Source organism: Archocentrus centrarchus, unplaced genomic scaffold, assembly GCF_007364275.1.
Source record: "Archocentrus centrarchus isolate MPI-CPG fArcCen1 unplaced genomic scaffold, fArcCen1 scaffold_55_ctg1, whole genome shotgun sequence".
NCBI classification, from domain to species: domain Eukaryota; kingdom Metazoa; phylum Chordata; class Actinopteri; order Cichliformes; family Cichlidae; genus Archocentrus; species Archocentrus centrarchus.
This window is the reverse complement of record NW_022060277.1, coordinates 899,578-926,218: the sequence shown is the minus strand read 5'-3', so window position 1 is coordinate 926,218 and position 26,641 is coordinate 899,578. Positions and strand designations below refer to the sequence as shown.

The window sequence follows — 26,641 nt, the reverse complement described above, 5'->3', positions numbered from 1 at the left end:
CAATAAATTGAACACATTAACATCACTATACCAGCTCATTCTGGTTTCTTAATTCATAAAATTCATATAAGCTGCTGAAATATTCAGGGTCTCAATTCATCAGTCTTCGAAAACCCTGAATTCATGAAACCTTTCAGAGATGGTAGTATAATCACAGTAACACGGTGTTCAGATGAGTAATCACTGTCCTCCAGGAGAGCAGAACATTGGAGGATCAGTGTGGTACAAAAGGGAACTTTTCACCAGTGAAACACAGTAAACACATCTGTTAAGATTACATCAGACCCTGGGCATAAATGATATCCTTTCTGTCTTATCATTGTATTACTATTACAATTAGCTAACCAAACAGCTGGGTGTTTAGTTGAACAGTTCAATTAAATATCACTGACCCTTCAAATGGGACAATGGTAGCACCCTTTTGATCCAAATTTCCATCTGAAATTGATGATGACAAGTGAGGGACGGCTCTGTGTACGACCTGTTAGCCCCAAACAGCATTTATTCAGTTTATACATGTACATATAATTTATCACCACAGAATCTCTAAAGCAACATATGTATTTTTAATGACAACAAACTGTTAACAATATCGAAGCTTTAAACCTTTAAAATCATAAATAACTCATACCTGTGGACCGTCTCAAACATCACGTCTGCAGTGAACCCTCTGTTTTCATTTCACTGCTGCCCTTATCTTTAGCAGTATTTAAAAAAAGTACAAATGTAGAACTATAAGATATACGTAAGTATATAACAGCACAAACGGAATAATCTGAATTTATAGCATTTGAACACAAATAACCTATGTAGCCATGTTTAGTAACAAAAATATAAAATGAGTGCTTTTCCAGTCCTCAGAGGGTTACGAACTCGATCATAATAAAGGTCCTCATTTAGTAAGATGAACTTTATAAAAACATAAATAAAACCTCATTAGAAACACAGCAAGTTATGTACAAACCTCTCAGTGTCCATTTAAAACACAAGCACAGCAACACATAAGCAATAACTCATCTGTCAAAACCATTTGTCCTTGTTTTACATATCATGTACAATAAACATGCTGCAGTTCACAGGTAGAGTCTGCTGTCCTAAACAAAAGGCCTGGAGCAGTAACCTCTGCATGGAGACACCAGGCTGTTTGTCACTGTGCTGTAGTGACAGCTGTCCCTCCATAACTAATGGATTCATGTACGTCATGCAAAAACAATCTTATTTCACCTACAGATCTGAAATGAATGCTTTCCAATGAGTTATTCCATGAATTCAGTCCTCAGTTACTATTGTGCAGCGCAAGTAGCTAGGCTATATGCTAGGCTATGATGCAGATGGAATTGGGAATTAGAGTTTGGGACACCCGCTGCCAACCAAAAAGATCGAACTCTCCTTGATATTAATTCTCCGTCTCTAAAATCCAACATAAGGGACGAGGAGCATTCCTCCAAAACAAATTCCTTCATTTGGCCTTTTGATGGAGAGCACTGTAACACACTGTAACACACTGTAACACACGGCTCTGAGATCCCCTCAGGCGTTGAGGTGGGCTGAGGTCGAGTCCCTGTCATCCTGAAACCTTCCATCAGGACAGAAATGTTTCCTCACAGGATGAAGGCGATCACTGAGAACAGGTTTGTGACCAAACAGCTCGTCTCTCTGCAGAAACATCAGGTTTGTCAGTCTATCTGTATCCATCTGTACTGTCTGCTGCTGCTTTTTCCAAAATCGGCGTCTGCCTGCATCTTACACAGTAAACTGGAACCAGCTGCAGCCCAGGAACAGGACACATGCTGCAGGCATTAGACACAAACAAAGTGGTTCTGCTCCCATACCCATACTAATATTTAGTATCCCAGAAAAATATTTACTATGTATTATGCGAAATGTACTACTCCAACAAGCTACATGTCAAGTAGCATGTCCCACTAATACTGCAGGAAACTACTGCAGAGAGCTGCAGTAAATTTGGAACGGCTCTGCAGTCACACAGGGGTTAAAGGGGGATTGGCAGGTGGGGGGGACCCTAAGATGGGGTGTAACACTGATGGTGTGAAAGAATCACACTGAAATAAGTCCTAATAATTTGTATTGTGAGCTTCAGTAGATTTTACTTTGTCCAGGTTGTGATCAGCTGCCACTCACAGATTTACTGCTCTTTGTGCATTTAGCCAACTGAATTCAGCAGGATAGAAGCAGCTGCTTCCTGCAGGGTAAAGGTCAAATTTAATCTGCATCATCACCTTAAATACATACATGTCTGCCACCCTTGATGTAACCCAACACCGACCACGCACATCACAGCCTGCTCTGCACCGCTCCCACACAGTGCACCACCACAACCTTTAGCCTGGACTTAACTGTCCAGTTTTTCATGCAAACTTTGAATAACACAAAATTATTATACTTCAGTTTTTTTTGCAAGACATTTCACAAAAACATAATTCAGCAACACATCATGTATCCATCCAATATCCCCAAACCCTCTAACATCTATTAGGATTATTATATCTCACTTGCTGAGGGTCACACACCTCACTGGGAAATACAGCAAGTGTACATTCAGCTACCGACACACAAACTCAGAAACTGCACAGAAAAAACTTTGTCTGCTGAGATCTGTGTTTGAAATGAAACAGTGTGTTTATGCTGGCTGCTCTTCTGTAGCACTGCAAACAACTTCATCCACACACGAACACATCACAGGGCGAGAAGGAGTAAAGGGCGTGTTGGAGGTGTGAACACGTCACAGGATATCATTATTTTATTACTATTATCTCCATGCTGTCAGCTGGAGGCAACGCCAGGCCGCAGCACATGAAAATGAACGTTCTTCTTACAGTATTATACATTAACCTGTAAACCCTGTATGCACACACACACACACACACACACAGAGTGAAAACATGTTGCGTTAATAATTAGGAGCAGGGCTACTCTTTAAGGATCACACTTGAGTACTGGCAGGTTGATGCAGTGGGCCCAGTATTCCCAGTTCAATGGTCTAAGGAGCAGTGACTATGGTTACATGCAGAGAGAGCGCTCCTCTCACACTCGGCTGATCTGGTTTCAGCTCATGAAGAAAAGTCGTGGATCAGAAAAACGAGCTGAACTCGAGCTCAGACTCTGCTGGCTGGTTGGAGTTTCTACTGGTTTCAGGTCACATATATTTCACCATAACAATAGAGTGCTAATAAAGGAGAGCCCAGCAACTCTGACATTAACATACATGTTGATTCTGAAGTGACCAAAGCTGGAAAAAGCACGCAGTTCATTTCCATTTATACAACAAACACGACAGGAAGCAGCTGATCCTAATAAAACTCCTCTGTGTACAATAACTCAAACACTCATATAAGAGAAAAAATGTGTGGCTATAATACACAGACTCACTGAAAAAACCTGTAACTTTAAACAACACACTGATACTTTAAACCCTCATTAAAACAGTTTGTAGTATTTGTACTGAGGGACCAGCTGGAGAGAAACTCACACACATCAAATCCACCTGATTGTTAATATTCAGTTTGATTTATACAGCACCAGCTCTCAGCAAACAGTCGCCTCGAGGTGCTCTACTGTGAGCTGAACACCCCACAACAATCCAGAGTCACTCAGCAGGTTTGTGACTGGCTGCTTAGAGCTGGGGGTGTATTTACCTCCGTGAGCAATTTACTCAGCACATACGATCATGTCACCATTAGAAAGTTTACTGTGTACAAGTCAGTACACATAATCTACATGATCAGTTCTCTTGATTTTATGAATGAACTACGAAGCTCAGAGCTGGCTTGTAGTTCTCCAGATTACATGTGTGAACCTGTGGATGGTGCTGTGTTGTTACAGGAAACACACGAGCTGGTCAGAGGCTGAGCAGCAGCGTGAGGCTGCTGCACGCACACAAAGAAACCTTAAATGAGAGCAAGTTATTTCTACTTTAATTTATTCATTCCAAGAAACATATGTCATCTATTTAAACAGAAACTCTTATTTCAGGTGTCTTCAGAGGTTTCAGTGTGAGCGAGTTCACAGATTCAAGGATGGAAGGCTGACTCCATGAGTATGCAGTCAGTCAGCTGGGACAGTTGTGACTGGATGCTGGGATGATGGCTGTGCATTGATGTTTAGTCTGGAGACAGTGACAGAGTTTTTCTCTCCTCGACACTTTTATCACACGTCCTTTCTGTCCTCTGAAGGCCATCAAACTCAAAGTGGGCAGTGAGACAGTTTCCACTCTTTCCTGCACTGCTCTGTGTGTCTGCCTTTCACGCTCCCTCCCCCAGGTCAGAGGTCAGCTATCGGCAGGTCCGGCAGCTCTCTGTGTGCTCTGCAGCTCGTTACAGATGTGATGAGGTGGAAAAACACAGTTTGAGAGTGTATGGGTTGGACCCGTCTGAAATCAGGAATATACAAATCATACTTAGTATAAATGCTGACATTAACTGTGAGAAACATACAGAGACATAAGCAAAGGTACTATTTCTGCTCCCTTCTTCTTCCGTGTTTTTCCATTTAGTTGGAAAAAATGGGAAAAGGTCGGTCAGCAGTGACTGAGGATACTGCAAGCTCATAACCACAGTTCAGTCTGAACTGTGGTTATGAGCTGCTCAGAGGAGACTGTACGTTAATGAGGATGTCAGTGCAGTTCTCTATCATTTAAGTAAACGCTGTGTGTATACAGTCAGGTGTGTGAGGAACACAGTGACACAGTTTTATAATTGTGTGTCTGAAATCAAGCTGTGACTGAAGTGCAGTGAGTTTTAGATGGAGACGTTTCCAACGCACACAGTCAGGCTCACACTATGCGGACAGCTGTGGACTTACTGGGGATCCTGATCTGGTAGTGGTTGAGCACAGTAAGAACCTCCACAGCTTCTGTCTTACTGTCAAACTCCAACAAGCCAGAGATTGTCTTAGAAGAGGCTGAGAAAAGAGCGAGTGGAACATTAAAACGAGCGGGTCCTCCAAACACGTCCAAACTAACAGACTTCAGCTGTTCCAAAATAAAAGCTTTACTCACGTTTGGCATCAAACATCTTGAATTTGACAAAGCCGGGCAAATCATGCTCCGTGCACAGCTGCAGAAACACAGACAGACCTACAAACTTATCATCAGTGGTTACGTGATGTGGAGGTGGGTTTGTTTATGGCACACACGCTGCTCAGGAAATCAAGCTCTCAAGTCAAGAGAGGTCTTTGGGATTTAAAGATCTCTTAATTCAGAAAAAAAAACAGGGCAATCATCTAAAAATGTTTTCTTGGAATTTCTGAGATAACTGTCTCATTAATTCAGAAATACCCAATAAATTATACATTGATTACCCTCCATATGTATCTCTGTATGATAGAACCTAAGATGGTTTTTGGAGGTTTGGAAGCCCTCTAAATGATCTGCAGCAAAGCTCTTCAGACAACAGCAGACCGCTGGGCTGATGGACGGAGAGCCTTTCACAGTTTCACAATAAAGCAGGACAATGACCCGACAGAAGCACTTTACCCTCAGTAAATGATCCTGTGATATGCACGGAGGAACGTTGTAGTAGTGCAACACTGCAGATGGAGGCTGGATGATGTTTTTGGAGGCCTGTCCAGCACTGCTGAAGCGGTTGTTCCTGGTCATAGCGAAGTCCTTGTAGCTGCTGCTGCCATCCTCTAACTCAAAAACCTGGCTGGGGATCACTGCGTGCTGCTTAGACACACTGCAACAAACACAACAGCACAACACAATGTCTTCACAAATCCACGCACAGCAAATCTGCTGAGCATCAACGAGCCGAGGCAGCAAACACAAGTCCAGCAGCTGCGGCTGAACCGACATCAGTACAGGTTCAACGAAAGCAGCCGAGGCTGTGGAAGACTGACTGTTACAATACGTGAGCATATTGGTGCTGCAGACATAAAACTGAACACATAAACAAGTCACAGCAGAAAGAAGGTTCACACTGCAAACGTGAAAACAATATACATCATTACATGGAGAACGTTCATCATTTAATTAAAAAACACCAAACTTTCAGTCTGTATATGAAAGTATTAACATTTAAATGATGACCATCGTTCTGTTGCTTTGAGGTGATCCAGAGTTTTTACTTCTGAGCTCATGTTTAATATTTTGCTTACTGAGTCATTAGTTGTGGCTTTTGGTTACAGTCTGAGTTTTGTTGTTAGTCTTTAGTCATCTGGGCTCTGCTGTGTTCCCTGTGCCTTTTTGTCAAGTCTCTGTTTGTGATTCAGTATTTTGGTACTTCCTGTTTTATTGTGTTAGTCTTTTGTCTTGTGTGCTTTGTGTTTAGTTTTGTTTCCCCTGTCTTGTCTCAGCTGTGTTCCCCGGTGTGTATTTGAAGCCCCGTCAGTGTGGTGTTTGTCTGCCCTTGTGTTTCCTGTGGTTTGGATTATTGAACTTCCCGGGATCGCTGCTCATAGAATCTCAGTTACATTTTTCCCTCCACTTTTTAAAGTACAACTAGCTGAGAAAATGAACCAAGTCCTCTTAGCACTGTTAGCAATATTACATTTGTACACATTTTTAGAGATATGAATATTGTGTGTATATATACTTCTTACCAGACATTCAGTCTTTTACCAAACACCTTAATGCTGTTGAGGTGTGTGATGGCTCTGTCCACAGCATACTCATCTCCCATCTCCACCAGCGCTGTGCCAGGAACACTCTTCATAAACTTAACCTACAGCCAACACACAGACGTCACACACAGGAGCACATGCTGATGTAAACAGTATGCATTAAAGGACATCTTGGGTCAGTACTACAGAGGATATGTGACAATCAGTGAAATCAGGTCGTGATTTGCACATCTGCACTTTGGAGAATTTAGATATGATGATGACCACAGCTGTGCTGCTGCTTCATGAAACATTCATGGGTTTAATAGCTTGGAGTACTTCTCTGTGTAATGAGAGCCACAGATTCTTTTCATGACAACGTCTAGATCATGACAATAATAGTGTGGTGAAAGTAATTTATGACATATTGAAACGAACTGGAAGAGGCCGGTGATTAAAAAATTCCAAGATTCAAATTGTAAATTTATGAGAAAACAGATATTCTGACATTATAGTTCAAATTTTTGGTTTGAGGAACCACATTTCTTCACACCTGCCACTAAACAGGGAACGCAGCAACACACAAGTACCAGTGAGGAGAAGCAACAAAATGGACACTTGTAGTGATATCCTCGCTCAGTGCAGTACAGTAAAGTCTAACTTCACTCAGATCAGTATGTTATGTGCTTGTGAAGGCGAGTTTGCCCCCACTGATTTATATCTTTTAAGCTCACAAATGTATTCTTCTCACAGTTCTGCTTTTCCTTGTTTCTTCCTGCTTTTACTCCTCCCCACCTCACCTGGCTCTGTCTTTTTTTCCTGGAATGGCCCTAATAAGCTCTGCTAATAATTCAGGTACAATTTCAACATTAACACTTGTTTCCTTTATTTCTATAAAATGTGCCAAAGACACCACGAACAAACGCCTACCTTCTCAATGTTGCCTTAGAGGCAGAAGAGGTTGAAGATACGAGTGCAGTTCATCTTGGATGGATGCAGGCCACTAACCATGGCAACAGAACTAGGGGCGTGGCCAGAGTATGAGGAGGACGACTGGGGTAGCGGGTAAGACACCATGTCTGGAACATCCACTGAGGTGAGCTTGTACCTGCTGTTGCCAGGAAGTGGCAGCAGGGGGCATGGTGGACCTGAGAAGGCACACATCGGAACAATCAATATCTTGTGAGAGGCTGTGCAGGCTGTGTCTTTTGTTACTAGAGATGCACTGATCCAGTGATAGAACCCTGCAGTGATAGAACAGTTCCGATAGAGAACCAGTGAAATTCTCAGCCTGACACAAGACGACCTCAGCATGGCACGCTGCCGGGGGCTCAACCGCTGGCTAGAACCCCGATGAAGAGTTCCTCACTGGAACTAATGGCTGAGCCCAACTCCTGAAAAACAACCCCACACCATAATCGAGTGGGGGGGATTATGGTGTGGGGTTGTTTACACTTTATAACTTTACACTTGGCACAATGCAGTCAGACAGGTACCGTCCCCCTGGCAACCACCAAACCCAGACTCCTCCATCAGATTGGCAGATGGAGATCCATCCCTCCACACGTCTCCACTGCTCTAGAGTCCAGTGGCGGCGTGCTTTACACCACTGCATGCTGTGCTTTGCGTTGCAGTTGGTGATGTAAGGCTTGGATGCAGCTGTTTCACTTGATTCTCTGCATCTTTTGATATATATACTGGACGATGAGATATTCAGTCTTTGCCATTTTAATTTGAGGAGCACTATTCTGAAATTGTTCCACAAATGTAGATGTAGTTTTTCAGATTGGTGAGCTTCTGGCCATCTTTACTTCTGAAAACTTCCTCCAGCTGTTTCTCTTTAGTACTACTTTACTTTTCTAGCCTTCGACTGCCCCATCCCAACATTTTTTTTAAAGATCACTGGCATTCACACCCCTTGAACTTTTCCATATTTTGTCACATTACAACCACAAACATAAATATATTTCACTGGAATTTAATGTGAAAGACCAGCTGCAGGTCTTTTAGGGTTTGTCTCCACCAGCTTTGCACATCTAGTGACTGAAATTTTTGCCCATTCTTCTTTGCAAAACAGCTCAAGCTCAGTCAGATTAGATGGAGAGCGTTTGTGAACAGCAGATTGGGTTTAGGTCTCAGGGGGGCTCAATACTTTTGCACACCACACTTTTCAGTTTTTTATTTGTAAAAAATCTTTTGAATCATGTATAATTTTCTTTCCACTTCACAATTGTAACCACTTTGTGTTGGTCTTTGACATTAAATTCCAGTGAAATATATTTATGTTTGTGGTTGTAATGTGACAAAATATGGAAAAGTTCAAGGAGGATGAATACTTTTGCAAGCCACTGTACGTTCCTGCTATCAAATTCCAAATGAGCTAATATTTCTTTCATTCCCTTTGACATGCTTTCTATGTGTAACAGTTTAAATACCAGGGATCAACCATCCTCTGCAACAGACGGTGCTCAAGAGCGGTGAAGAACAGGGTGGAGTGGGTGGAGATGAGTATCAGTGGTGATTCAGGACAGAAGGATAGCAGCAAAAATGAAAGGGAACATCTACAAGATGGTATTGAAGGTGGCTGTAGCTCAGTAGGTAGAGCAGGTCACCTACTGATCGGAAGGTCAGTGGTTCGATTCCTGGCTACTCCAGGCTACATGCCAATGTATCCTTGGGCAAGATACTTAACCCCAAGTTGCTCTCCGACCGTCCCGTCGGAGTGTGAATGTTAGTTAATTAAAAGCACTTAGCTTAGTAAAAACATGGAAGTGCTTGTATGCATGGGTGTGCATGGGTAAATGTAAAACGTGTTGTATAAGCGCTTTGAGTTCTCATACTGCGTAGAAAAGCGCTATATAAGAGCTAGTCCATTTACCATTATGATGTATGCTTTGGAGACTTTGGCTCTCACAAAAAGACAGGAAGTGGAGCTGGAGGTGGCAGAGTTGAAGAAGCTAAGATTGTCATCTGGAGAGACTGGGATGGACATGATTAAAACTGAGTACATCAGAAGGACAGCTCAGGCTGAGCGGTTTGGAGACAATGTTGGAAGGCAAGGCAGAGATGATTTGGACATGTGCAGAGGAGGGATAGTGGATATACTGGACAACAGCTGTTAAATATGGAGCTGCCAGGCAGGAGGAAAAGAGGAAGACCTCCAAACATCCATGGATGTAGTGAAGGAGGACAGAGAGCGGGTTGGTGTGACAGAGGAGGATGCAGGGATAGGGTGAGCTGGAGGCAGATGAGGTGACCCGTAAAGAGAGCAGCCAAATGAAGAAGAAATATTTTCCATGTTGCATTGTGAATATAATATGGGTTTATACCCTGAAAGTTTAAATACTGTAGTTTTTAATACTGTGTATTGCCTCCTTTTAACATCAGTGACAGTCTTTTGCAGTAGCTGTGGATGAGGCACATTATTTGCCCAGATGGTAAAGCTGCACATCCTTCTCAGCAAAATGCCTCCAGTTCCTGTAAATTGTCCTGCATGAACTGTTTGAGATCTCCCCAAAGTGGCTCAATAATATTGAGGTCAGCAGATTGAGATGGCCAGTCCACAACCTTCTGCTGTAGCCAGTGACAGGTTGACTTGGCCTTGTGTTTCGGATCCTTGTCATGTTGCAGCTTCCAGGTTGATGAGTGCAAATTTTCCTCCAGTATTTGATGATCGTGCCACATCATCAAATAGCCAAGTTCCCCGTGCCTGTGTAGCTCACACATCCCCAAAACATCAGCGATCCACCTCCATGTTTCACAACAGGGATGGTGTAGTTTTCATCATAAGCCTTGGTGACTCCTCTCCAAATGTAGTGTTTATAGTTGTGGCTCCAACGCTCCAAATAACTTCGTTCCAGAGGTTTTGAGGCTTGTCTCTGTGCTGTTTGGCATATTGTAAATGGACTGCTTTGTGGCATTGATGCAGTAATGGCTTTCTTCTGGTGACTTGACCATGCCGCGCATTTTCCTTTAAGCGCCTCCTTACTGTGTGGAAGTGTGCAACAGCTTTTTACCACAGAGTCCTGTATGTCAGCTCAAGGTATTTGTGGGTTTTTCTTTGCATCCCAAACAATTTTAATGGCAGTTACAGCTGACATTTTTGTTGGTCTACAGTACCTGACCGTGGCTTGGGTTCAACAGAATTCCTCATTTGCACTGCTGATTGGAATTCTCAATTCCTTGGATATCTTTTTATATCCTTTTCCTGCTTTGTAAAGTTCAGCTCTCGCCTCCTGCAGATTCTTTGATAATTCTTTTGCTTTCCCCACGGCTCAGGCCCCGTTTACACCAGAAAGGTTTCAGTGGAAACTGTTTTACTGTTTTCGAAAAGTAACTTGTTCACACAGAAATGTTTCAAAAGTGATCTCTGATTACACGGAAACACAAGATGTTGAAAACGCTGCAGTTTCTATTGCCGGGCCACAAGTTAGCGGTGTGGATATAGGAGCCGCCACCATAGAGCACGTGTGAGTTTTCAAAAAGCAACATTTTCTCCCGTTTACATGGAAATGTAGGCCGGAGCGTTTCAGAAATGCTGCACTCTGCAGCCCGTTTCCAAAAAGTATTGTTTCCACAGTGTTGTGATGTAAACGGGGCCTCAGAATCCAACAGTGTCAGTGCAACACGATGAAACATGCAGGGGAGTGTCAGGAGCCCAGAGTGACTTTTTATACACATACTAATTACAAGCAAACGGGGACAGGTACCTTTGACAGCCATTTAAAGCTGTGAATGTCGACCTGTGTGTATGTTATCATGCCAGAACTTCCAGGATATGTAAGCTTTTGATCAGGGTCATAAAAAGGTCAAACTAACCAAGAGAGAAAGGAAAGTTTTTGTGCAATCATTCATATTCTCTGAAACATGGCCCCAAACAAACATACAGTATAAATCACACGTTCTCCAGGATACGTAAACTTCTGAGCACAACGGTACGTTTTACAGTGTCATACTTTTCTCAGATTTAGGGTGGTGTTAATACAGCACCAGTTCACTCTTATTTGTGGAGCAAAAACCCTGAAACATCAGAGAGAGAACCCCAAAGATCAGTGGACTGTTGCCAAGTGATATGACTAAGCGCTTGGCAACAGTGATGAGGAAGAGCTGCTTTTTAACACGAGGAGACGTTCAGCGAACCGCGGTCAGGCAGGGGCAGCCATCTGCTGCTGCCCATCAACTGTGAGGAGGAAAAAAATGATAGAGCGACAAAGCTACAAGAGAAAGAAAAAGCCACCCGACCTCCTCTGCCTTCTGTGGGGTTTCATTCCTCTGTATTTCACTGTGATTTACTTACTTTGTTGTACAGTGCTTTGTGGCTTCATGCCTGTGAACAGCACTCTTTGAATAAACTTTACTTACTCACCATAGCTGTTATCACTGTAGGATGATGGGTGTTCACCTAAAATGGCCTGTCTCTGTCGTCCCTTTCCACGGTCTGAAACGCACACAAACACAAACACAGACACATAACACACATAATTATCTGAGTGTGTGAAGATGACGATTTTGAATTTACTGCTAAAGCACACTTAGAGATCTGTTAGTCCCAACCACATGAACTCTGAGGGCTGAAAGCTTGGAGTGACTGGGTGGGTAGTAATTAGCAGGCTTCATTACAACCTGTCTAACTGGGCCTGTTGGTGATGTGCTCGCAGATCTCAGCAACTAACTTGGTGATTAGTCTTGTTGAATTAAAATCAAAATCATAGACAAACCAATATTACCCAGTTTGTGAAAAAATATACTGATGTATATTCCCTAAAAGAAAGTCACAAAGAACAGTGAGACAACACCACAAAATAATGTATAAAGTTTCCTCCACTAATCAGAAGGACAGCAGTTCAGTTCTCAGCTCCCACAAGCAATCAAGTTAATCCTGAAAGCTGGCTCTGATTGGTCACTGACACATGGTTTTATGTGACAGCTGAAGTGCTGTATATATACTTTAAAATTGACTTTATGAATACATGGATGCACTACACTAACAACTAAAATAAAAGCACTAATTCAACATTAAATCAACTCAGGAATTAGGCAACATTTAAAATAGAGTAATTCTCATCTTAATATCACAGATCACACAGATTAACATGCTGCAGCAAAAAAAGGCACTGAGGACTGTGTTTGCTGCAGGCCTGAGCAGGACCCGGTCCAGGCTTCTTATTAGTTCAGGTCTGAGCTGAGGCGAAAAGGAGAGTCACGTGTTGAACTTCTATTTGGTAGCTGTTCACTGAAACACACAACTCCCCATGAGAGTGAAGGAGGCCATCATTAGGCTGAATAACTAAACCTGTCAGAGAGCTCCAAAAACTTTGTTTTTAAGAATGTACCTACATCCATCCATCCATCCATTTTCTTCCGCTTATCCGGGGCCGGGTCGCGGGGGCAGAAGCCTAAGCAGAGAAGCCCAAGCTTCCCTCTCCCCAGCCACCTCCTCCCGCTCATCCGGAGGGACCCCAAGGCGTTCCCAGGCCAGCCGAGGAACGCCTTGGGGTCCTCGGCTGTACCTACATACATTCTTAAAAACCAGCAATGCACAGCCATCACTGCCATCACTGCCATCACTGCTATCACTGCAATCACTGCCATCACTGCCATCACTGCCATCACTGCCATCACTGCTATCACTGCCATCACTGCCATCACTGCCATCACTGCCATCACTGCCATCACTGCCATCACTGCCATCACTGCCATCACTGCCATCACTGCTATCACTGCTATCACTGCCATCACTGCCATCACTGCTATCACTGCCATCACTGCCATCACTGCTATCACTGCTATCACTGCCATCACTGCTATCACTGCCATCACTGCCATCACTGCTATCACTGCCATCATCACTGCATCACTGCTATCACTGCCATCACTGCTATAACTGCAATCACTGCAATCACTGCCATCACTGCTATCACTGCCATCACTGCTATCACTGCCATCACTGCCATCACTGCTATCACTGCCATCACTGCCATTAATGCCATCACTGCTATCACTGCCATCACTGCCATCACTGCCATCACTGCCATCACTGCCATCATTGCCATCACTGCTATCACTGCCATCATTGCTATCACTGCCATCACTGCCATCATTGCTATCACTGCTATCACTGCCATCACTGCTATCACTGCCATCATTGCTATCACTGCTATCACTGCCATCATTGCTATCACTGCTATCACTGCCATCATTGCCATCATTGCTATCACTGCCATCACTGCCATCACTGCCATTAATGCCATCACTGCTATCACTGCCATCACTGCCATCACTGCTATCACTGCCATTAATGCCATCACTGCTATCACTGCCATCACTGCTATCACTGCCATCATTGCTATCACTGCCATCACTGCCATCACTGCTATCACTGCCATCACTGCCATCACTGCCATGACTGCTATCACTGCCATCACTGCCATCACTGCCATCACTGCCATCAGAGCAACAACAAAAGGCCTGGAAGACAAAGTGGATAAATGCAAATCCTTTCTGAGGTTAATAAAAAACCCTCTAATAACCTCTAAGGATATATGTGTACCACTGCCGAAGTCTACATTTAAGCATCTCCATGAATGTAAATACAGACAGAATTAGGGTGGTGTTAATACAGGAAGGCCAAAAACATCTAAAAGTTCTGGAAAGACAGTTCTGGAAAAATGATTTGAACTGATGAAACCCAAATAAATATCCCAGAATGATGAACACAGAAAATGATGGAGGAAAGGAACAGTTCATGATCTGAAGCATACCACATCACCTGACAAACATGGAGGAAGCAATGTTATGATATGGCCGTGCATGGCTGCCAGTGGACCTGAGTCACTAGGGTTTATTGGTGATATGACTTTGTACAAAAAATTATATTTGGACCATTCCTGCTACAATTCAGCTGGCTTCTTTTTAAATTAGGGATTCATAAAAAAAGATTCCTGTTCTTCCCAGTGCCTGAATTCCTCACCCCATCTTTATGGTTGAGGCCAGCCACATCACAAAGGAAACCAGGTTCCTCCCTGTGTTTGCAGGCTTGCAACATAGACTGAAGGGCAGCTGAGGCTGAGGAGGTCGAGTTTTGATTCCCAGTTCCTCCGGTCCACAAGCCCAAATGTCCTCGGGAAAGATACTGATTCCCAAACATTCCCATCAGTGTGTTAGCTCGTTTGTCTGTACAAACCCTCAGCAATTCTACTCAGGAGAGTAGAACTACTACAGTTAAATAACTAACCCAGCATGTGGAGGTTACCAAAATATTCCTATCCCATACTCTGCCCTACGATTCTGTCCATGAAAGAGAATGACTCACAGCCATACAGAGCCCTGTGACTGTGGCGAACGCTGGTAATAGTTGAGATTTGAGACAATGTATCAAAACTCTACCATACAGATTCACTAAAATACGGCCCTTGCCTAATTATTAATGGTGGACTGAAAAAAGACATCTGAGGATGCTGGTGCTTCAAATTAGTAATGGTTTAATGAACTGAAAAACTGTAATAAAATCATTTTTTACATGTGTGAATCCATATGACCCCAACCCACATTCTCAGCAGCTGCCTATAAGGAAGGGTTATTATTGACCTTTGACTTTTTGTCTGTTGAGCAGTTGGCCTTGTTGAAGAGGTCCTGCTTTGCACATGATAACTCAAGAAAAAAAAAACTACAAACAATGTAGCCATTTTCTCATTAGTATTTCAAAACAAAAGGCCAGAAATGAATACTGTGAAGAAATGTGAGGTTTTAAAGTGAAGTAACTCATTTCGTGTGTGTTGAAAGCATGTGAGATATTTCAGAACCCTTTATTCTTATGAACACATCACATTAATGAATAACCCCACCTGTTCCCAAAGAACAGCAAAAAACTTCAGTACACCTGATCGTGGTCATGGAGGTGGGGAAAGAAAAGAAAAACCTGTTTGAGGGTGGTTTTATTCAGAGAAGGCATAACGATACAGAGAAGGTCGTGTGAAGAGAGATAAGAAAGAGACAGTACCTGTGAGGCATCAAGCTCTCTCTTTTTTCTCCCTCAGCACGCAAGAACATCGACCTGCATTACATTATCATCATAATGATTAAAAACATCACCATCATCAAAACAAACTGATCCACTGTCTCTCATCCATCAAAGCATTACATACTATATATACTACACAGAATGCTGGAGGCACACTGAAGTGACACAGACTCTTATGATCCATCCCTTACATCCCATTCTGTACTTTCAAAGATATTGATATTTATATATTTATTTGTGTACCAATCAGAGGGAGCTGAGTGTGAAAGCGAAGCTGTCGATTTACCGGTCAGTCTACACCCCCACCCTGACCTATGGGCATGAGCTTTGGGTCGTGACCGAAAGAACGAGGTCACGGATACAAGCGTCAGAAATGAGCTGGCCTCTCCCTTAGAGATAGGGTGAGGAGTGCAGGTGAGGGAGGGGCTCAGAGTAGAGCTGCTGTGCCTCCACATTGAGAGGAGCCAGTGGAGTCTTGTTGGTTTTTTTAACTAATGTGTAAAGCACTCTGGTTAACCTTGTTGTTTTAAAATGTGCTGTAGAAATAAAACCCAGGCCCGATTACTGCCAGACCTGCTCAACCAGGAAATCCCTTAAATAGAAACTGTCTGACAAAGTAGGCTCAAAGATTTCAAAGAGCAACACATCATACCACGACCTAAAGAACAGGCCATACTTGCCAGTTAAGGTCAGAGTTCATCATCATTCCACATCTGAATAGATTAAAAAAAAAGAGGATGCCATTGGAATGGCCTGGTCAAATTCTGGACTTAAACCAGGTTGAGATGTTTTGAGGTGTCAAAGACTCTCAAATGTGGCTGAATTAAAACAATTCTGCAAAGAAGAGCGAGTCAAAATTCCTCCACAGTGATGCGAAAGACTCAGTGCCAGTTATTAGCATAAGAGTGGAAGACGCCCTCATCTGCATGCTGCAGAGGACGTATTGCTACCTGGACTCCTCAGACGCACCTGTATGGAATATGCTCTTTGACTTCACGAGTGCCTTCAACACAATCCAGCCACGGCTGCTCACAGTGAAGGATGATGCAGGTAGAGTCAATCCTGGTCGCCTGTGACCTGTTACCTGCAGGTCACAGTATGTTCACCTGAGGAGCTGTGTCTCCAGTGACGTGCTGACAAATACAGGGGCTCCACAAGGGACCGTCCTGTCCCCCTTTCCTTTCACAACCTATAAATCAGACTTCTGGTCCAACTCCAGGCCTGCTTTCTTCAGAAATTCTCTGATGAGTCTGCGATCGTGGGTTGTATCAATGAAGATGGGCAGAGGAGGCATGAGCAGGGACTTTGTGGACTAGTGCAACCTCAACTGCCTTCACAGGGAGATGGTGATGATTTCAGCAGGAAGAGACCCACACGGGCTCCAGTCACCATTCAAGGCACAGAGGTGGAGGTTGTGTCCTGGGTGTGCAGCTGAATGACAAGCTGGACTGGTCCAGCCACACGGAGGCAGCGTACAAGAAGGGACAAAACAGATTATGCTTCCTGAGAAGGTTAAAATCCTTCCACATCTGCAGACCTCTACTGCTTTGGTGTGGTGTGCTGGGGGAGGGGGGTCCTGCTGGGGTACCAGCATCACGACAGCAGACAGTAGGAGACTGAACAAAACCATAAAGAGGGCTGGCTCTGTCTTTGGATGTCACTTAGACCCTATGCAGGTGGTGGGGGACAGGAGGACCCAAGCAGAACTGGCATCCATACTGGGGAACGCCTCCCACCCCGTGAACGGGACTGTGGAGCACCGGCAGCTCCTTCAGTGAGCGACTGCTTCATCCGGAGTGTGTAAGAGAGCGCCATCGTAGGTCCTTCCTTCCTGCTGCTGTCAGACTCTACAACCAGCATTGACCCAGCAGACTAGTTACTATTTCACTCATTCTAATCAAGTGCAATAATCATTCACTTTTACTAAATGTATTTAAATGTTTAGAGATTTTTGTTGTAGAGTATTTTAGTATTTCCTCTCAGATTTGATATAGTATTTGTTTTAGTACCCAGTGTTCTGCTGTCCCTTTGCTGTTTGCAACACCGTAAATTTCCCACAATGTGGAACAAATAAAGGATCATCTTATCTTAACAGCAGCTCACGCCCACATCACCCATGAGTGGCTGTTGTTGTTTTTGTTGTTGTATCCAGAGATGGTATTGATTCCACTCCACACCTCACAAATGTTGCTCTGCTGCAGGTTTATTTCCATCTTCTTTTTGTATTCTACTTTTGCCATTTTCAGTCTCTTCTTCAGGTCATGTTGCACCTGTTTGAGCTGTTCTTTGTCTCTGAAAGCTAGCTTTTTCTGGTTGAGGATCACGTTTATGCCTCCTGGGTTTAGTATTATTGTGGAAACAGGGTTCCTTAGTGTGTGGGCAGTGTTTTATTGCTAGCACAAGTAAATGACAAAGAGGCTCAAAGTCAGTGTGGTAGCAGGACTGGTCTGGTAAAACCAACTATGACCATGATTTGTCTGGTCAGCTGAAAATGCATCTCATGCCTCAACATAAATGTGGCGTTGGTGAATCTCCACTGAAGGGACACAGCTGTGTGTCGTGAGACGGGCACAGATTATTACTCTAATGTAAAACTGTTCAAAATACAGCTGAAACCAGAAGTTTACAAACACTGTATAAAAAGACACACATGCGTGTTTTTCTCTGTCTGACAGGAAAAATCAGAACAAAGCTTTCCTGTCTGAGGTCAATTAGGATTACCAAAATTATTTATATTTGCCAAAGGCCAGAATAATGAGAAAGTCAAAGTCAAAAGTTTACATACACTAGGATTACGATACCTTTAAACAATTTGGGACAGCCCATATGATGTCATGTCTTTGGAAGCTTCTGATAGGTTTATTGGCAACATCTGAGCTAATGAGAGACACACCTGTGGATGTATTTTAAGGTACACCTGAAACACAGTGCTTCTCTGTGTAACATCGCGGGAAAGTCTAAAGAAATCAGCCAAGATATCAGGAGGAGAACTGTGGACCTGCACAAGTCTGCTTCATCCTTGGTGCTATTTGCAGATGTCTGAAGGCGCCTCGTTTATCTGTACAAACAATTATACACAAATACAAACAAGATGGGAATGCCCAGCCATCACAGCGCTCAGGAAGGAGACGGCTTCTGTGTCCCACAGTTGAACGTGCTTTTTAACCCAAGAACAAAAGCCAAAGACCTTGAAGATGTTGGCTGAAGCTGGTAAGAGTGTGTCTGTATCCAGTGAAACGAGTACTGTGTCGACACGGGCTGAAAGGCCACTCTGCCAGGAAGAAGCCATTACTCCAAAAAAACATAAAAAAGCCAGATTAATGTTTGCAAATGCACACAGGAGCAAAGACCTGCATTTCTGGAGATGTGTCCTGTGGTCTGATGAAACTAAAACTGAACTGTTTGGCCATAAAGACCATCGTTATGTTTGGAGGAAAAAGGAGAAGCTTGCAAGCCTGAGAACACCATCCCAACTGTGAAACACGGCGGTGGCAGCATCATGCTGTGGGGTTGTTTGGCTGCAGGAGGGACTGGTTCACTGAAATAGATGGCATCATGAGGAAAGAACATTATGTGGCAATACTGAAGCAACATCTCAAGACATCAGCCAGGAAGTTAAAGCTTGGACACAAATGGGTCTTCCAAATGGACAAAGACCCGAAGCATACTGCCAAACTGGTTACAAAGTGGCTTAAAGACAACAAAGTCAATGTTTTGGAGAGGCCAGCACAAAGCCCTGATCTCAATCCTATTGAAAATTTATGGGCAAAGCTGAAAAGGCAGGTGTGAGCAAGGCAGCCTGCAATCATGGTTCAGTTACACTAGTTCTGTCAGGAGGAAATTCCCACCAGCTACTGTGAGAAGCTTGTGGAAGGACGTTTGAGTCATACAGGCAATGGTACCAAATACTCGTGAAATGTATGTAAACTTTTGACTTTGGAGAAAGTAATAAAAATGCCTTATAAAATTCTCTCTCTCATTATTTTGGCATTTGGCAAATATAAATAATGTTGGTAATCCTAACTGACTGAAAACAGGAGAGCTTCATTCTGATTTCATGTCAGACAAAGATGCATGTGTGTCTTTTTACAGTGTTTGCAAACTTCTGGTTTCAACTGTATATAACTGGTTAATTCACAGTGATGTGTGCACACTCCCCTGAATCCCTCCCCAATCATGTAGTTGCTGGATGGGGGGAATTATGATAGCATTAAATGAAAAGGCCCTGATGGCAGTTAATAAGGGAGGAATCAGATTAGTTTGTTCCACAGAAGAAACTAATCAGTATAGATAAACCATCAAACACTAGTACACAACACTGATTATTGTCTCATGGCTGTCAGCAGTGCTCAGTGGTAACTTTTCTCTGTCTGTGTCACTGCAATGTACCTCCATGAAATCATGTAACACAGTAGGTAAATATTTATGAATATTAAATCTATAACAGAGTTGGGACCAGTTCACCACACAATCAATCATTTAATCAATCATTTTAAAAAAAAGGGACATTATATTAGTGACCCTATGCCCCACAGCAGCCCAAACTGAAGGATTTAATGGTTGTTAAAGGCACTGAGGGGAAGGGTCCCACCAAAACAGTAATAAATAATAATTAATGCTGGATCGATATCAATACAATATTTCACGGTGAACCTGATATTGTGCCACAGTCCACTGTCTGCGGCCTTACTGCTGTATAATTTCAGACATGTTTTTTAAATCAGTGTTGTCTGAAAATGAATCTGTTTCTGAACTGATTGAATTATGGATGAACTGACTCCAACATCAGTCTCATCATACAGTTCCAGACTTTTTAGATTACGCAGCTACGGACCACACAGGAGTGTGACAGCTCCCACTCATGCAGTAATACAAAGTAACACTATTTGGCTTTGTTTTAAACAAGTCACTGATACATCCTAATCAATCGTTATATGAAAATATACCAATCAATATTATGTGGAAAGAAATTTCATGTAGATGGCTAAATGCTTGTGATTAGAGGTGTCACAATATACTGGCTTTCACCATTACTGTAATATTTGCACAAGTGTGATTTTTATTTATTAAGTACGCTTCAAAAAGTGGAGTTAGTGTCTGTTAGAGTTCACAGATTTGTGTACCTTTGTTTTGCTGGTAGTAGAACGAGGCCATGTGAATGCACCCCTGTGACCCCTGTGACTCCTGTGCCCTTACTGCCCTGCAGCTCTGCCTGTTTGATTCTTTGCACCAAGAATTTAAAGATTAATATCAGGCCCATTACAGTCAACAGTTGAATCTTTCTCACATGCAGCAGATGCTTCCTTTGGTAACAGCATGTTCATGCTAGCTAACCTTTGGGACTACAATCCCTCCTCTCCTTTTGCTCTTCATATTTATATTAATTTAGATTTTATTCTTATTGGTTTGAGATGCTGTAGTTTAATCTTACATGTTTGAGGATCTGGAAATACCACAACAAGGACATCTACAATAACAACACTTTGTCATCTGAATAGAAAATTTGCACACCTGAACTCAGGTAGAAATGGGAAGGACGCTGCCATGCCAACACATAATGGCTCCACACTCTTTATTTACACAGCTGGATTATTCATGTGTCATCTGACTAGCTCCTGCACCTGTATATCTTTGTGCTGCAGACTTGTAAGAGGATATCATTTTGAATTTGACAATGAAATCCTCAGTGTAATGTTTTACATCAATTATCTGTAACATTTCCAAGATGGTTTTATAATAAATAAATACAATTAATAGTTTTCAGATATGATCATTTTTGCAGTAAGTAATAAAGTCTGATATTGTGACATCCCCAATTCAGATGAAGTAACAGAGAGCAGAGTTCTGATATTTACAGCGTAGAGTCACATAGCCAGAGTACTGAATCCAACATTTCACCCATTAAGAGGTTTAATCAGGTTTTCATGTTGACGTGTTTGTTAGAAGACATGCAGAGCTTCCATGCACAGTGTCACTGCAGTGTTATTCAAAAGCTCTTCTCTTCTATATGCATGTTTGGTTGTTATAGCTGCATTTCAGCCAACATGCTTGTGCATCATCCCACACACTGCCACCTATTGGCCAGTCATGGGAAGTTGTTTTTGTTATTTTATTTGTTGACTGTAACGAACCAGATCAGGATCAATCAATGCTTGCAGTAGTGACAGTGGATCTGTTATTGGTTTGTTAAATACAGATTTCTCTGGTTCAAAGGTCAAACGCATTGTGTCCAGCTGAGTGGTCATGTTTGTAATGAAAAATTGGTTCATAAACAAAATTTCAATTGCATTGTCTTTTTTTTTTTGTCACGCCTAAAGAGGAATAAAAACATCTTGACCGAGGTGCTCATAATTCATGCATGAAAGAGGTCTAGAGGCTCTGAAACGCTGAACACACTGTGTGGACCAGGCATCAGGCTATGTGAGACTACAGCTGCAGACAGAGGACGAGATTAAAACAGGGTGGAAACGGTAGAAAGAAGGCAGTGCTACTGGAGTCTTGCAGAGACAGGTAGGGAAGATGGCTCCTGGGCATGTTGAAGCAGCAGCTGCATGGTGGTCAGCAGGAGTGAGATCCATCTCTCTCTCTCTCTTTGCTGGGTTGCAAAGGTGTAGATGGAAGAAAGTTGCTGTGCATGGTCAGCCTGATGTCCATTCCTTTTTCTCTGTTCTCTCTCTGTCCCTCAATGTTTCTCTCTCTCTTTCCCCACAGTAGGCAGAGGTGCAAGCTTGTGAGAGGCCGGTAACTGGCTGATGTGAGAGTGCTTTGATTGGAGATGGAGAGGCAGGAGACGTAGGAGTCTTGGTGTGATGGAGGACTAAGGTCCGGGTCAATTTTTCAGGACTACACAGTCAGAGACTGGTCCGTAATGACTGAAGATTTGGGCAGTTTCGCAAATGACTGGGAACCTATAAAGATTTCCAACTACTGGCGCAACATCAATAAAGGAAAGCTGTAGTAAAGGTAAATATGCCCGCACAGATCCTTCAGTATCACAGTCTGACAGTGTGAGCATGAACTAAGGCTAAAAGAGACTTTTCATGACCTACCTCGTCTGACCAGGTATGGTTTTGTGTAGTCCCAGCTCTCGTTGTCGTTCTTAATAACATTCAGACGTGTTGGCTGTTAACACAAACATGAGAAAGAAAACAGGTTCAGGATCCAGCTGAAAGCATCTCTGATACCAGGGATAGTCCTGGATTAAGCACAGAGAGAACATGCATCAGCGTGCAGTGCATCAACATTTCCTCCCATGTGTCTGTACCTCAGCACCGATTACTATCTGCACAAACTGAAGTCATTCATTCGGAGATGGGAAACTCATGTTTCCAGTTCCAGAAAGGTTGATCCAGAGTTAGTTCACCTTCAGCGTGAGTAGTACACAGTGGAAACGATGGCAGACATTCTCTGCTGACCCACATCAGCTTCCAATGTTACTACCAGGTCACATGTCAATCAGCAGTATTCTTCACTCTCATTGGTAGTCACTTCAGTCGCTCACCTGGAAGTTGAGAGATGTTTGTCCCCCTGTAGGACTGCTCAGTGACATGTGATGAACTGGAACTTTAAAGCTTTCATGTAATGCAGCACATACATGATGTGCTTTTACTTTTTCATACTGTAAAATGTCCTGAGGACAAGCAAACTGACTGTGTGATTCAAGGGTTGTAAGAAAACAGTTTAGTGGAGGCTGCACGGGTTAGTTTGCAGTAATGCAACATATTAACAGGTACAGGGCAGGTGTGGTGTTCACAGTCACAGTTAAACTGAAGCTGATGATTCACTCACTGAAATCCTTTATAGTGTGCAGGGGCTGGAAAACAGCCATGACACACTGCTGGCTGAATCCACAGAGAGCAGCAGCACAGATCAAATGATCACAGATCAAATGATCACAGATCAAATATCCATCGAAATCATTGTGACTTATTTCTGAGCGACCCCCCCCACCCCACCCCCCTGGTTTGTGTTAAACATAACACACATTCAAGCTGAATACATTCAATAGAACTTAAAGTAAAATGAAGCTTATATTCCTTTAAATGTATTTTATTATTATATTAATAATATCAAAAATACAAAAGTAGCTGGTAGAAATGAACTTTTTACTTTTATACTTTGAGTATATTTCAGAGCCTGTACTTAATACTTTTACTTGAGTAAAGAAGTTGAATCAGTACTTCAACTGGTAGCACTTTTAACACAAGTATCTGTACTTCTACTTAAGTGATGAATGTGTGTACTTCTGACACCTGTCTGGCTGTCTAAAACAGGACACCTGTTTTAGGCTATTTGTGGACTTTTTCAAATCTAATTGAAGTCTAAGTGAATTCTGTTTTTATGTTTATTCGTTACTTGCTGCCAGACCATTCAACACCACCGAGGCTACAGAGAATAAAAACTAAAACTTTTTTACAGATGAATTTAATGAAACCTTTTATCATCATCATCCATCAGATCTTCTGTGGTTTAATGAGCTGATGAGTCAGCATTGTTCCAGCTTTCATTCCTGTTTTTGTCACGTCCACAGAACGAAAAGACACAAGGAGGGTGAGCGTTAACAGGTTTATTACAATAGAATGTGCGAAGGGAAGTGAGCAGGGGGCGAGAGTTGTTGAGGGAGAGGAGAGGCTGCCTCCGACGAGGAATACGAGTGACGGTGGTCCCAAGGGTCCGCAGGAGCGGGGGGGCAAGACGGTGGCGGCGATGGAGCGCGGGCAGGAATCCACAGCTGACCTGAGGTGAGAGACGAGGAGTTAGAGAAGACAATTGGAACAGGTAAGTCATAAGCCTGATACTGAGCCGACACTGACTGTAACTCTGTCAATGATCCAGCAATGAGTCGAGGTCTGCTGTCATCTTAAGAAGGCGGTGCTGATTGCCTCAATGGAGAACAGGTGTGGAGCAGCTCCATGGAGGGACCGCCCTCACAGGGCATGACAGTACCCCCTCCTCAACGGGAGCCTCCTGGCGACCTGAACTTGTCTGGATGCCGCCGGCGGTACTCCTGCACTAGGCGTTTGTCCAGCATGTTCGTTTGGGACACCCAGGAGCGCTCCTCCGGCCCATAGCCCTCCCAGTCCACCAAATACTGATAACCACGGCCGCGGCGGCGCGCATCCAGGATGCGGTTGATGGTGTAGGCCGGATGGCCGTCGATGATGCGCACCGGAGGAGGAGAGGCTGCCGGCGGGCACAGAGGGCTGGTAGAGACAGGTTTCACTTGGGACACATGAAAGACGTTATGAATACGCATGTTGCGAGGGAGGTTAAGCCGGACCGAGACAGGATTGACAAGGGAGTGTATTTCAAATGGACCAATGAATGTAGGGGCGAGTTTCTTAGATTCAGCCCGAATAGGCACGTGTCTGGTTGAGAGCCATACCTTCTGGCCAGGTTGATAGGCTGGCGCCGGGGTCCGATGTTGGTCTGCCACTCGCTTGTTTTGGTCCTTGGTGCGCTGTAAGGCCAACCGGGCCGCCCGCCACACACGGCGACAGCGGCGGAGGTGGTGTCGGACGGAAGGAACCTGGAGATCCCTTTCGATGGTGGGCAAGAGGGGAGGTTGGAAACCCAAGGAGGCCTCGAAAGGTGACATGCCGGTGGCGCTGGACGAGAGGGAGTTGTGGGCGTATTCGATCCACGCCAAATGGGAGCTCCAGGTGGCCTGGTTGGTGGAGGCCACACAGCGTAGCGCTGCCTCGAGTTCTTGGTTGGTACGCTCTGTCTGACCATTAGTCTGAGGATGATAACCTGAAGACAGGCTCACCTGGGCTCCGAGCGACTTGCAAAACTCCCTCCATACTCGAGACGTGAATTGGGGCCCTCGATCGGATACGATGTCTTCAGGAATGCCGTGCAGGCGGAAGACATGATCAGTAAGCAGTTGGGATGTTTCCAGGGCTGAGGGGAGCTTGGAGAGTGCAATGAAATGAGCAGCTTTAGAAAAACGGTCCACAATGGTAAGGATGACAGTCTTACCCTCAGAGGGAGGAAGGCCGGTGATGAAGTCCAGAGCAATATGTGACCAGGGCCGCTTGGGGGTCGGCAGGGGCCGGAGGAGACCAGCGGGTGAGGAGGTCGATGGCTTATTTTGAGCGCAGGTACTGCAAGCAGCCACATACTCCCGGACATCCTTAATCAGCGAGGGCCACCAGAAATACCGTTGGAGGAAGGTGACGGTTCGGTGAGCCCCTGGGTGACAGGTAAACCTAGCGGTGTGGCCCCACTGTAGAACCTGGGCCCGAACCTGGGAGGGCACGTAGAGGCGGTTAGGAGGGCCGGTACCGGGGTCCGGTTCCGTCCGGAGGGCCGTCTGGATTGCCGACTCGATCTCCCAGGTGATAGAGCCTATGACACAGGAAGGTGGGAGTATGTACTCCGTCTGGGAGAAGTGGTCCGGGGAGGCATACTGACGAGAGAGGGCGTCTGGTTTCACGTTCCGGGACCCGGGTCTGTAAGAGATGGTGAAATTGAATCGGGTAAAGAACAGGGCCCACCTGGCTTGCCGGGGGTTGAGTCGCTTGGCCGATCGGAGATAAACCAGATTTTTGTGGTCCGTCCACACCAGAAATGGATGTGTAGCGCCCTCCAACCAGTGTCTCCACTCCTCGAGTGCCAGCTTGATGGCCAACAGCTCGCGGTCCCCGACGTCATAGTTGCTCTCGGCGGGGGAGAGTCGACGAGAGAAAAAGGCGCACGGCTGAAGGTTACCTGCTGCCTGTTGAGAGAGGACGGCCCCTACTCCCACATCGGAGGCGTCCACCTCCACGATGAAGGGTTGTGACAGGTCGGGTTGGAGCAAGACTGGGGCGGTGGTAAAACGGTCCTTCAGGAGCTGGAAGGCCTCAGCCGCGGCAGACGTCCACCTGAAAGGGGTTTTCGGAGAGGTAAGAGAGGTTAATGGCAGGGTGATCCGACTGTAATCCCTGATGAAGCGTCTGTAAAAGTTGGCAAAACCCAGGAAACGTTGCAGCTGTTTGCGATCAGCGGGTGTTGGCCATTCCAACACGGCCTTGATTTTGACAGGATCCGCCCTCACCCGCCCCTTCTCAATGACAT

General features: G+C 44.2%; 1 protein-coding gene across 1 annotated transcript in view; it reads right to left on the bottom strand.

The window, feature by feature from the left end:
• Nucleotides 1–484: 484 nt before the first annotated feature.
• The window catches only part of LOC115777507 (heterogeneous nuclear ribonucleoprotein L-like), a 47,061-nt gene continuing 20,904 nt past the window's right edge, over nt 485–26,641 (bottom strand). Inside the window, exons 7-13 of the mRNA XM_030725428.1 lie at nt 22,630–22,702; nt 11,927–11,998; nt 7,546–7,709; nt 5,495–5,611; nt 5,018–5,075; nt 4,822–4,920; nt 485–4,390 (exon numbers count right to left, since the gene is read on the bottom strand). Coding sequence (XP_030581288.1) covers nt 4,335–4,390; nt 4,822–4,920; nt 5,018–5,075; nt 5,495–5,611; nt 7,546–7,709; nt 11,927–11,998; nt 22,630–22,702 — 639 coding nt within the window. The 3' untranslated portion in view covers nt 485–4,334. The remainder of the gene's footprint in view (nt 4,391–4,821; nt 4,921–5,017; nt 5,076–5,494; nt 5,612–7,545; nt 7,710–11,926; nt 11,999–22,629; nt 22,703–26,641) is intronic.